This window comes from Bombina bombina, chromosome 5, assembly GCF_027579735.1.
Source record: "Bombina bombina isolate aBomBom1 chromosome 5, aBomBom1.pri, whole genome shotgun sequence".
In the NCBI taxonomy this organism is placed as follows: domain Eukaryota; kingdom Metazoa; phylum Chordata; class Amphibia; order Anura; family Bombinatoridae; genus Bombina; species Bombina bombina.
The window spans coordinates 265,894,820-265,908,317 of NC_069503.1; the positions used below are offsets into that span (position 1 = coordinate 265,894,820).

The 13,498-nt window shown below is 39.8% G+C and overlaps 1 protein-coding gene across 2 annotated transcripts in view; it reads left to right on the forward strand.

Moving 5' to 3' along the window:
• The window catches only part of TRDMT1 (tRNA aspartic acid methyltransferase 1), a 425,365-nt gene that overhangs the window by 340,928 nt on the left and 70,939 nt on the right, over positions 1 to 13,498 (forward strand). For both annotated transcript variants that reach the window (XM_053713982.1, XM_053713981.1), the window contains one exon: positions 11,025 to 11,371. In XM_053713982.1, the coding sequence (XP_053569957.1) occupies positions 11,025 to 11,371 (347 nt within the window). The remainder of the gene's footprint in view (positions 1 to 11,024; positions 11,372 to 13,498) is intronic.

Sequence of the window (13,498 nt, forward strand, 5' to 3'; positions counted from 1 at the left end):
CGCCCAATCCTGGACCTAAAGTGTTTAAACAAATTTCTAAACGTCCCCTCGTTCAAGATGGAGACGATAAGGTCCATCCTTCCCTTAGTTCATTAAGGACAGTTCATGGCCACTATAGATCTGATGGATGCTTACCTTCACGTTCCAATCCACAGGGATCACTTCCAGTTCACTGCACTTCCTTTTGGTCTAGCTACTGCTCCAAGAATTTTTACGAAGGTACTAGGGGCACTTCTAGCTGTTGCCAGAACCCGGGGTATAGCAGTAGCTCCCTACTTGGACGATATTCTGGTACAAGCACCATCTTTTTGTCTGGCGGAGGACCATTCGGAATCTCTTCTCTCTATTCTTCAATCTCATGGATGGAAGGTAAACATGGAAAAGAGTTTTCTCTTGTGCCCAGAGACGTTGCAAGCTTGCTTCGGCATGTCTTGCCCTCCGAACCTCCTTAAGGCCCTCTGTGTCTCAGTGTATGGAGGTAATTGGTCTCATGGTGTCTAGCATGAACATCATTACATTTGCCAGGTTCCGTCTCAGACTGCTGCAACTGTGCATGCTGAGGCAGTGGAACGATGATCATTCGGACCTGTCTCAACAGATCTCTCTAGACAACCGGCTGAGAGGATCGCTCTCTTGGTGGCTCTGTCCAGATCATCTGTCCCGAGGGACATCCTTCTTATGACCATCCTGGGAGATTGTGACTACGGATGCAAGTCTATCAGGATGGGGAGCTGTTTGGGGTGCCAAGAAGCCACAGGGCCTGTGGTCTCAGGAGGAACGCTTCCTCCCGATCAACATTCTGGAACTTCGAGCAATCTTCAATGCTCTGAAGGCTTAGTCCCTTCAGGGTTCGTCTCGGTTTATCAGATTCCAATTAAAGAATTTAGCCTTGTTCGCTTACATCAACCATCAGGGGGGAACGAGAAACTCCCTAGCAATGAGGGAGGTATCTCGAATTCTGGAGTGGGCGGAGTCCCACAGCTGTTTGCTGTCAGCGATCCACATTCCAGGTGTGGACAACTGTGAAGTGGATTTTCTCAGCTGACAATCCTTTCATCTGGGGAAATGGTCTCTCCATCCCGAAATGTTTGCAGAGATATGCAACAAGTGGGGGACGCTGGAAATAAATCTCATGGCGTCTAGTCTCAATTTGAAGCTACCCAGATATGGGTTGAGGTCCAGGGATCCTCAGGCGGAGTTAATAGATGCATTAGCAGTGCCTTGGCGGTTAAGTCTAATTTACCTTTTCCCGCCGTTACCACTTCTTCCTCGTGTGGCCCGCATCAAGCAGGAGCAGGCATCAGTGATAGTGTGATCAGTGAAGGATGCGGTTCGCGGATCTGGTAAGGATGCCATCTTTTCCTCTGTGGAAGTTACCTTTTCGCAGGGATCTGCTGTAACAAGGTCATTTTGTTTATCAAAATCGGGATTCTCTGAGGCTGACTGCGTGGAGATTGAACGCTAAGTCCTAGCCAAGAGAGGTTTTTTTGAGAGAGTGATTGATACTCTCATTCAAGCTCATACGCCGGTTACTCGTCGCATCTACCATAAGGTGTGAAGAACCTACTTTATTCTGGTGCGAAGAGCGTGGATTTTCCTGGCATAAAGTTAAGGTTGTCAGGATCCTATCGTTTCTCCATAATGGACTAGAGAAGGGCCTTTCTGCCAGTTCCCTGAGGGGACAGATTTCGGCCCTATCTGTTTTACTGCACAAGAGGCTCTCAGAGCTTCCCGATGTACAGTCCTTTGTTAAGGCTCTGGTTAGGATCAGACCTGTGTTTAGATCTAAGGCTCCTCCTTGGAGTCTAAATCTTGTTCTTAAGGTGTTGCAACGGGCTCCGTTTGAGCCTATGCATGAGATTGACATTAAATTGTCCTGGAAGTTTTTTTTTTTCTACTGGCTATTGCTTTTGCATGCAGGGTATCTGAAATTGCCGCCTTGCAATGTGAGCCTCCTTATCTGGTGTTCCACTCTGATAAGGCTGTCGTACATACTAAGTTAGGTTTTCTTCCTAAGGTCTTGTCAGACCGCAACATCAATCAAGAGATTGTGGTTCCTTCCTTGTGTCCAACTCCTTCTTCTGCGAAGGAACCTTTGCTTCATAATCTGGATGTGGTTTGCGCCTTAAAATTTTACCTTCAGGTTACTAAGGATTTTAGACAAACTTTGTCCTTGTTTGTTGTCTATTCCGGGAAGTGTAAGGGACAGAGGGTCTCTTCGACTTCCTTATCTTTTTGGTTAAGGAGTGTTTTCCGCCTTGCTTATGAGACAGCGGGACATAAACCTCCTCAGAGGATTACGGCTCATTCTACTAGAGCAGTGGCTTCCTCTTGGGCCTTTAAGTACAAGGCCTTTATGGATCAGATTTGTAAGGTGGCTACCTGGTCCTCCTTACATACTTTTCTAAATTTTACAAGTTTAATGTTTTTTGCTTTGGCTGAAGCAGCCTTCGGGAGAAAGGTTTTGCAGGCTGTGGTGCCCTCAGATTAGGGTCTGCCTCTCTTTTTGTCCCTCCCTTTATCATTCAGTGTCCTCTAGAGCTTGGGTATAAGTTTCCCAACAGTAAGGAATGATGCTGTGGACTCTCCTTATATTAAGAAGGAAAACATAAATTATGCTTACCAGATAATTTATTTCCTTCTGTATAAGGAGAGTCGATGGCCCCCGCCCCTGTTCTCTGATGGGCGGCCCTCTAAATTATATTTTTCTTCTGGCATCATTTATACCCTGATATTTCTCCTACTGTTCCTTGTTCCCTTGGCAGAATGACAGGGGGATGGGGGAAGTGGGAGAGGTATTTAAAGTGAAGGTAAAGTTAATCAGTCTGCTACGAAAAAATCAATATAGCATTCAAAATTAATAGGATGTTCATTCATCATTTCTTATATTTTTGGATTTTACCTTTGTTATCTTGTATAATGTGCTGCGATTTCGCTTTGAACAAAACAACCTGTTTTTTTTTTTTTCTAAACAACGATCACGTTGTTTAGACAGCCAATTGATTTTCTGGCTGTTAGACGGCCGTCAATTGACGTCAGAAGGTAATGCTTAATGGTGCGCATGCGTGACTATTTTTACTTGCTCCTTGAAAGCGAGCGCGTCCTCGTGTTGCGCATGCGCATTAAGCCGTTCATTTGTTTGCCAAGTCTCCACAGCATCGGATCGCATACTGCTTTGGCGAGAGATAATTTTTGTGCGCATGCGCGGTTAAAAGAGGATCGATGTGCACGAGCGTAGTTCAGACGTATAGAGCGGGTGGGACCGCTCTATACGTCAATGTATAGCAAACACGGAAATGCTGGATGGGAGGAGATTAGGATAGCAAGGAATCAAAAAATAAAGGTTGGTAAATACGGTCAAATTAAAGTTTATTTAAGAAATAAACATAGCGACTACGTTGTACGTTAGAAAAGCAAAATACATATCAATTTGTATGTGAAAAACTTTACCTTCACTTTAAGCCTTTGGCTGGGGTGTCTTTGCCTCCTCCTGGTGGCCAGGTTCAGTATTTCCCAACAGTAAGGAATGAAGCCGAGGACTCTCCTTATACAGAAGGAAATGAAATTATCTGGTAAGTCACTGCACCTCAGTAGGAACATTATGGAAGGGAGAGGGTTAACATCTGGCTATCTTTCTGTAGCGCTCCTATCTCCACCTTTCTGCTCAGTGCGCTGCCATCTTCTGACTGATTTGTCTACTGGTGTTGCTCCTTTCCTGCACTTCTCCAGAGCTTACAGGGAGCAGTTCCACGGGGTCATCAAAGCCTTCTGATGGGTAAATTACCCACACATCAGAAGCTTTGTTAGGGGATAGCTTAGTTAACAGTGAATACTTTTGCAATAGTGCAACACTTTTTTGTCAATTTTACACTGATGATTTTTTACATATTTCTGTTACAGTTTACTTCATAATACATACACCCATGCACAGGGGACAGGGTTTTCAGTAGTTATAGTGCATTTAATTATTAGTGTCACCACATTGTAATTTTGTGTTACAGTAATAAGAACACTTAAGTTTTTTTATTTTTTTGTCAGTTGTTTTTTATTACTTTGATTAATTTGTGGTGTTATGGAACAATTGGAATCTTCTACTGTCCTGTTTAAACTGGAACATTTACAAGCTCTTTTGCATGAGGTTCGGGTAACCTTAGCTGTACAAAAATATCAAGCAGCTGAAACTACTTCAGTGAAACAACTGGATTTTTTTTTATTAAAAACTGTTACTAAGCCACCAGAGTTTTCCCCAGTTCATGAGGCTATCTCTCAGACTGTGTCTAAAGAATGGAATAAACCAGGAATCCATTTTGTTTCTTCCCCTAAGTTCAAGACGGTGCTCCCTATCTATTCCTAAGGTAGATGGTGCAACATCTATTCTGGCTATAAGAACTCCCATTAGTGAAAACTACCTCTTTCAAGAATTCCATGGATAGGAAGTTGGAGGTGTACTTAAAGGGACACTGAACCCAAATTTTTCCTTTCGTGATTCAGATAGAGCATGCAATTTTAAGCAACTTTCTAATTTACTCCTATTATCAAATTTTCTTCATTCTCTTGGTATCTTTATTTGAAATGCAAAAATGTAAGTTTAGATGCCGGCCCATTCTTGGTGAACAACCTGGGTTGTTCTTGCTGATTTGTTGATAAATTCATCCACCAATAAAAACGTGCTGAACCAAAAAAAAAAAGCTTAGATGCCTTTTTCAAATAAAGATAGCAAGAGAACGAAGAAAAATTGATAATTGAAGTAAATTAGAAAGTTGCTTAAAATTGCATGCTCTATCTGAATCACGAAAGAAAAAAAATTTAGTTCAGTGTCCCTTTAAGAAAGGCATGTTTTCAGAAGGGTTCCTTTACAAAGAATAGAGATAAAATCCAGCGCTATCACCTTACTCGCTGCCTAGTATAAAGTGATCCCCTCTCCTAATGGATCACAAAGATAAACAAAAGCAAAAACAGAAATGGATATGCTAGCACTGAAAAAGGTCTGGAGTAATAAAGAGAATTAGTCAAAAATATAAATATAAATATCTGAAAGAAGTTCTCTTTAAGAAATATTATTTAAAAATATAGTTTTAATGATACACGTAAAATATTTAAGGCATAAAATATCTAAGGACATCCTTATACATATAATAAATATAGTGTACACCTAGAAAAATAAAATATAAAAATATGGCCAAATAGTGTTTGTAGATGAGGCAGTCAATGTATACACACTCACTATTTCAGAAGTATTTTGCACAATTTTTTTTGTGAGAACGTAGCTTTGGTAAGAGATATTTAACCTGTGTGAAAGTTGTATCACTTATATGCCAGAGAATGCCCACATTGAGGCTCTGTATCATTAGGGAAGAAAGGTGTGTGTATCTACACACCATCTAGATAGCGTTTCCTTTACAAGCCATCCATTAGAATTGCCTGTGTGGCAGGGTCAGTTACATTGTGGTGTGATTCTCTTTGAGTTACTAACTAAAGAGACTTTTATTGAAGAAGTACAGGATCGCTTTAAGATGATCAAGGTGGCAAATTCTTTCATGTGTGAAGCTACAATGGATATTACAGAGAAAACAAGGGGCACCTCATAGTGTATTATGTTGTAGGCAATATATATTAAAAAAATGATGGTTAGATATCACTTACAATTGTGTTGGCACCTATCAATGAACAAGGTGCAGAAAGAGCTGGCTGACACTTGCAGTGGTCAGCACACTGACCGGTACCTCCGACTGCAGATTGCTGATCTTGGGCTGCACCAACGATATCACTTGTAGCGTTCCCTGTGTAAAAGCTTGTATCCTTTCTGAGATTGAGACTCTGTATAAATCACCACTAGAAACTGTGTGAACAAGGCAAACATAATCCGATCGCCACACTGCAAAGCGTCTTAGCACAGACAATAAAAGGCAACATCCAACGTGATTGAAAAAGTTAAAATTTTCTTCATTTGCAAAAATTTAATTTTTTACACATATAATTTTTTCTTTTTCATTACTTTCTCATCTTCAACATTATTTTATGTTTGATATTTTCACCACCATATATCCTTTGTGTTGGACGGCTAGTGCACTCCCTTTTGGGTTATCAGATACAGATTCCCATTTTTTGCTTCTACATTGGATTTTGTTTGCCTCATTGCGAAGAACACAGGTCTTGCAGTACTGACTAGAAGGGCTTTATGGTTAAAGTCTTGGTCAGAGTATACTGTTTCTAACAATAGACTTTTACATCTTCCTTTCAAAGAGAATTCACTCTTAGGTCAAGGTTTAGATTTAATCATTGTCACAGTTACTGGAGGAAAGGGGTCCTTTTTACCTTAGGGCAAAAAATCCAAGAACAAAGCAAGACCCGACGTTTTCAGTCTTTTTGACAATCACAAAATTCAGACAATTACAGGCAGAAATCTATGTCTTCGTTGCAAAGGTCTGACTCCACAAACTTATCTTGGAAACCCGGAGGTTCTTGGAGCAAGTAGATGCAGCCTAAGAAACATTCATACTCCTCTTCCAAATCAGCATTAAGGTGTGGCCCCATACCACTGTCACCTCTGGTTGGGGGCAGGTTGAGCCTGTTTCAGCAGGCCTGATCCAAGTCTGCTCAGGACCGTTAGGTACTAAACATTTACAGAAATAGATTTCGTTTCAGACCTCTGCAAGGAAATGTTCATTCTGTCTCATGTTTCCAAAACCCTGTAAAAGCAGAAGCTTTTCTTCACTGTGTCAACGATCTGGGTAATTGTTCCAGCCCACAAAGAAGAACAAGGTCTGGGTTACTGTTCACATTTTTTCATTGTGCCAAAAAAGGAAGTTGTTTAAAATCTCCGAACAAATTTATGAGAGTCCCTTCCTTTAAAATGGAGACAATTCACACTATTCTCCTTTTAGTGCAGGAAGGCCAATACATGACCACTATAGATGTGAAGGATTCTTATCTATACATCCCCATTCACAGAGATCACTTCAAGTTCCTCAAGTGTGCCTTTCAGGACAAACATTATCAGTTTGTGGCTGACAGCAACATCTCCAAGGATCTTTGCCAAGGTTCTATGAGCTCTGTTATTAACCTTAGGAGCAAAAGGGATCTCACTCCTTATCTGGATGACATTATTATCTAAGCTCCTTCTCTCTCCCTTTGGCTCGTCATTCAACTTTTGAAGAGTTATGGTTGAAATGCAGACACCAGAGTGACTTTTCTAGGAGTGGTCATAGATTAAGTTTCTATGCATCTAGGCCTAACAGAGAATGACAGAAAGAAGTTACAAAGGGCATGTGCAGATCTTTTAAGTTCAAAACTGCACACTAAAATGGGCCTTAGAGGAAGCACTGCATGGGACTCTCAGAATCCCTAGAATTCTTCAGTTTTTGCAGGATGGGTTTGATAAGGGGTTATCGGCTAGCTCCTTGAAGGGTCAAATTTCTGCTCTTTCCGTTCTGTATCACAAAAGGCTGGTGAGGATTCCAGATAGATGTTTATTCAAGCTCTACTTAGAATTTGATCAGTAATTAGTGTCTCCTCCATGGAATCTCAATTTAGTTCTGAGAGCTTTGCAGGTTAATCCTTCTGAACCTATGCACAATGTGGATGTTCTTCTAGCTATCTTGTCAGCCAGGAAAGTTTTTTTTAAATGTCTGCCTTATCTTGTGATCCACTTTTTTTGTGTGTTTCATCAAGATATGACGGTTCTAAAAACACACTATGATTTCTTGCCTAAAGTGGTCTCTTCATCGAATATCAATCAGGAGATTGTTGTTCCTTCTTTGTGTCCTTTGCCAAAGAATTTAAAGGAATGTCTTTTACACAACCCAGGTTTTGGTAGAACTCTAAAGTTTTATCTTCAGGTTACTAAAGATTTTAGACAGTCTTTTTTTGTGGTTTGTTCATTTTTCAGGGCAGCGTAAAGGCCAGAAAGCTTTGGCAAATATTTTAGCATTTTGGATAAAGCAGTTGATTCACAAGGCTTACCTACCTGAAGGCTGGGAAATCTTCTCCACCTCGTATTACAGCTCATTCTACTAGATCTGTGTACACATCTTTTTTTTAAATGAAGCATCCATTGAACAACATTGCATTGCTGCTACTTTGTCTTCTCTTCCTAGTTTTACAAAGTTTTATCATTTTGATGTTTTTGCCTCTTTGGAGGCTATGTTTTGCAGGAAGGTTCTTCAGGCAACAGTTTCTGGTTAATGATGTGCCTGCTCAGTTTATCGAACCGAAAAACATTTTCTGGGGTATCATGGACTCCAAGGCTTGGATATTGCATTTCAAATGTTATGGCTCATGGACTCTCACCACCTTATGAAAGAAAACATAATTTATTCTTACCTGATAAATATCTTTCTTTCGTGGTAGTAAGAGTCCACAAAACTCAACTAATATTGTTTTTAGTCACCCGAAAGTTCTGGAATGCACCTCCATTACCCTTCTTCCTACTTTTCTGTTTTTCTCCTTTTCTAGGCTGTACGGCAGACTGAGGGGAAGCAAGAAGTAGGAGGGATTAAAGCTCTTGATGTGTCGGGTAATTTTTGTCTGACTCCTGGTGGGGGGGAGCTTTATCCCAAATGTTATGGCTCATGGACTCTTAACCACCATGATAGTATTACATTTATCAAGTAGGAGGTAGAATTATGTTTTTATTTCCTTCAAAGTTTAATGCACGCTTTATACAATTTATTTGTGCTTTGGATAGTTTAAGTAAAAATCATAAATATAAAAAAGTAATAATATTGCAAATTATTACATTGCCCCCACCCAGCTACTTCATAAGACAACCCAGCCAGCATTTATGGAGAATACTTATAGTTTTATCACAATAATGATTGACCGGCAGTAACACTGTAACTTCCTAGCCAGGTGTACATCTTCTCCAGCATCAGGTATAATACTGTTGTCCCAAAATATAACAAGTTGGAATTAATTGCTGAGAGGCCACACTCACCACAAACCCTTACTGAGATAATGCAGATTAAACACAGTAACCGAGCAGGAGTTAGGGGTAAGAGAGCAATGAGAGTAAACTTGGTTCCTGAACTCTCTCTATTGCTTTAATCAGCATCTACAAGCAAAAGAACAATTAAATACTAGAATGTAACTGCAAATTTGTTATAATCTAAATATCAATTGAAAACATACCTTTGTAAAAGTTTAGTCTCGCTTTCCAGACGAAGACAGACTCGAATAAGTCACTTTAATGCAGATCTCTAGGGAACAGAGACAAGGTAAATAGGCACTGGTGATTCGGGTAACAGCAGCAGTAGTATAAGGAATATAGTCAAATACAAAAACAAACTGAAAGTCGCTATGCACTGAAAGGGAATAAGGGGATACAGATCCAGACAGTTGGGGTCAAAACATCACAGGGAAAAGCAGCACAAATAATTTAACAAATGCAGAGTACAAAAACAAGCTAATAGGGAAATACCAAGTTAGTCCAAAACAAGGGGTTAATACAGAAGCGTTGTCAGGGAAAGCAAAAGTCAAACCAGAATAGCCAAATCACAAACTGCCAGAGTAAGAGGTCAAAAATTCAAAACACAAGCAACCTCATGCTGCTAAAATAGACTACCACACTTAAGGCCTAATTGATCTTCTTGGCCTTATTAAAGGTACAGCACGCCTAATTGCAGCAGGAACAGAAATCGCTCTCTTAGACAAACACCTATCATGACAAACACTTTTCAGTTTTAGATTATATGTTAAAGGGACAGTCTATTTCAGAATTTTATTGTTTAAAAAGAAAGATAATCCCTTAATTACCCATTCACCAGTTTTGAATAACCAACTCAATTATATTAATACACTTTTTACTTCTGTGATAACCTTTTTTCTAAGCCTCTCCAGACTGCCCCCTTATCTCAGTTCTTTTGACAGACTTGCATTTTAGCCAGTCAGTGCAGACTCATATATAACTCAATGGGTGTTATCTATATGACACACATGGACTAGCACTATCAAAATGCACTGAAATAAGAGGCAGCCTTCAAGTGCTTAGAAATTAGCATATGAGCCTACCTAGGTTTAGCTTTCAACAAAGAATACAAAGAGAAACAAAGCCAATTTGATGATAAAAGTAAATTGGAAAGTGGTTTAAAATTCCCTGCCCTATCTGAATCATGAAAGTTTAGTTTTGACTAGACTGTCCCTTCAGTAATTTATTTAGTCAGTCATAGCTGCTCAGTATGAAAAGCAAAATATAGAATTAATTATTTTATATTTATTTATAAACTTTTAATAGCCCAATGAAATCTAGTATTGTTTTGTATTTAATACAACCATTGATAACTATAGTGTAATGTAAATTGTACTCTTATATTAGCCATTCTTTTAATCTGATACTGTTAACAATATTATGTAAAATGCTAATTTAAAGGGACAGTCAGCTAAAAAATTTTATTGTTTAAAAAGATAGATAATCCCTTTATTACTTATTCCCCAGTTTTGCACAGAAAACATGGTTATATTTATATATTTTTTTCCTCTGGGATTACCTTGTATCTAAGCTTCTTCTGACAGCCCCTTGATCACATGACTTTTTATTTATTATCTATTGACTTGCATTTAAGCCAATTAGTGCTGTGTTCTTAGAACCCACGGACGTGAGCACAGTGTTATCTATATGGCTCACATGAACTAGCACTCCCTTGTTGTGAAAAGCAAATAAAAAAGCATCTGATCATGGGGCTGTCTTTAGTGAGTTAGAAATAGACAGGAATTTAGAGGTTTAAAGGTTATACAGCATATTAATATAACAATGTTGGTTGTGCAAATCTGGGGAATGGGTAGTAAAGGCATTATCTATCTTTTTAAACAATGACAATTTTTGTGTTGACTGTCCCTTTAACCTTTTAAACCATTGAATTAGGTGACTGGTCCATTGTCAGAGACCAGATCTCTAGTTTAAGACTTGATATGTATATAGATTAAAAGGTAACACACAAAGATTTCTCTTGTTTTACCTACACTGTTGTCAAAACTACATTGTTTAAGCAGATATAAGTAAAAAAAAAATCTAATTTTGTTTTTATTAGATACTTGAAGAATTTCCATTGGAACCAAACTTCTCCAGTTCGGCACATTGTTTGGAAGGAAATGTGCAGGCAGTTACAGATGAGAAAAATATGATAAGCTATCCTATTTATGTTACCAAGCAATGTTCAGAAGGGGAGCTCCTTTACAAACTAGAGACTGCTGGAGAGATGCAAAGAAAACTAATTCAGGATAATGATTCCTCTGTTCGAATGTTAGAAGACTTTCTTGAAACAAATGTTAAAGATTTGGATCAATATTTCCTACCCTCAAAGTCTTTACTGCGATATGCTTTAATTCTGGACATTGTTAAACCTACATGTAGAAGATCAACATGCTTTACAAAAGGGTAAGTTTAAAAAAGAAAAAAGATTAATCTTGTGGCATACTTAATTGTTGCGCAATTTAGAATTGACTAAATTAATGCCTGATTATTTTGTGAGCAAAACCTAAATAATTGAATTATCAGCGTAGCTTTACACAGTGGCGTCACTAGGGGGGGGCGGGGGGGGCGGGCCGCACCCGGGTGACACCCTCCAGTGGGTGACACCAAAAAAAAAAAAAAAAAATTTTTTTTTTTTTTTTTTTTTTTTAAATTTTATTGAAATTCAAAGAAATACAATGTTGAGATGCATAGATTATTTTATTTGAGGCTGACATTTGTGAACATTAGTGGGACTGGGGAAGTTGTAGACACACAATTTTTTTTGCCCCTTGAGCCAGTGCTGCAATTTCAACAAATAGTTTTCCCGGCTGCTTTTGCTTGTTTGTACTTTGCTCCTCCCCTGCCCAATTTCACTATGAATGTTGTGGGTGTGCCGTGGGGCTTGCAAAGTTGCGCTGCTAGCCTAAACCTGCCTGCCTATCTGTGCTCACTGCTCAGTGACATGCGGCCCAGGGCTGTGCACTGACAGACTTGGAACAGAGTCAGAGAGCAGAATTTTCATAGTTTGCGTGCCTAAACCTTTTCTTCAGTGATTATTTTAGAGTGCTCTGTTTATCTTTCATTTGATGCTCTGCTGAGCCAGGGAGCAGCTCTAGGCATGAGCTTTATAATTAATGCAGTGCAGTTTACATATTTTGTATGTGTGTGTCTGAGTTTTTGTGTGTGTGTGTGTCTCAGTGCTTTTGTGTGTGTGTGTCTCAGTGTTTTTGTGTGTGTGTTTTTGTGTGTCTGTCTGAGTGTGTTTCCGAGTGTTTGTGTGTGCATCTGAGTATGTGTTTAAGTGTGTCTGAGTGTTTGTATGTGTGTTTGCCTGTGTTTTTGTGTGTGTCTGCTTTCTGGGGGGGGGGGGGTGACACCATGACTTACCGCACCGGGTGACACCAACCCTAGTGACGCCACTGGCTTTACACAGAATATTCTGAGTGAGATTATGGATTTTTTTTGCTGGTCCAAAATCAAAATATGGGGCGCGATCCGATATACGGCGTAGTTTTCGGCGCAAGCGAGGGAACATGCGCCGCCCGTAGGTTCACCTCGCACATCGGGGTATCCAATATACCCCGCCTGCAGTTCCTAAAGTGCCGTAAGTCGGACAAACTAGCGATGTCCAGAAATAAGCGTAAGTACAAATTTCTGGAGTCGCCAGTGACACGGCACTTTAGAAACTGCCTGCGCTTAAAAAAACGTACTAAATATGAAATCTCCCGTAACTGTCTAACACGCCTCCCAAACATCATCCCGACACGTATACCCCTATATCCGCAATCCCCCCTCTCACTCCTAATAATAAATATATTAACCCCTAAACTGCCGCTCCCGGACCCCGCCGCCAGCTACATTAAATGTATTACCCCCTAATCTGATCCCCCTACACCGCCGCCAGCTACATTAAATATATTAACCCCTAATCTGATCCCCCTACACCGCCGCCACCTATATTAAATGTATTACCCCCTAATCTGATCCCCCTACACCGCCGCCAGCTACATTAAATGTATTACCCCCTAATCTGATCCCCCTACACCGCCGCCACCTATATTAAATGTATTAACCCCTAATCTGATCCCCCTACACCGCCGCCCCCTATAATAAATATATTACCCCCTAAACCTAAGTCTAACCCTAACACCCCTAACTTAATTATTATTTAAATAAATCTAAATAATATTAATATTAACTAAATTATTCCTATTTAAAACTTAATACTTACCTATAAAATAAACCCTATGGCCTAGATTTGGAGTTTGGCGTTAGCCGTGAAAACCAGCGTTAGAGGCTCCTAACGCTGGTTTTAGGCTAACTCCGGTATTTGGAGTCACTCAAAATAGGGTCTAACGCTCACTTTTCAGCCGCGACTTTTCCATACCGCAGATCCCCTTACGTAAATTGCATATCCTATCTTTTCAATGGGATCTTTCTAACTCCGGTATTTAGAGTCGTGTCTGAAGTGAGCGTTAGAAATCTAACGACAAAACTCCAGCCACAGAAAAAAGTCAGTAGTTAAGAGCTTTCTGGGCTAACGCCGGTTCA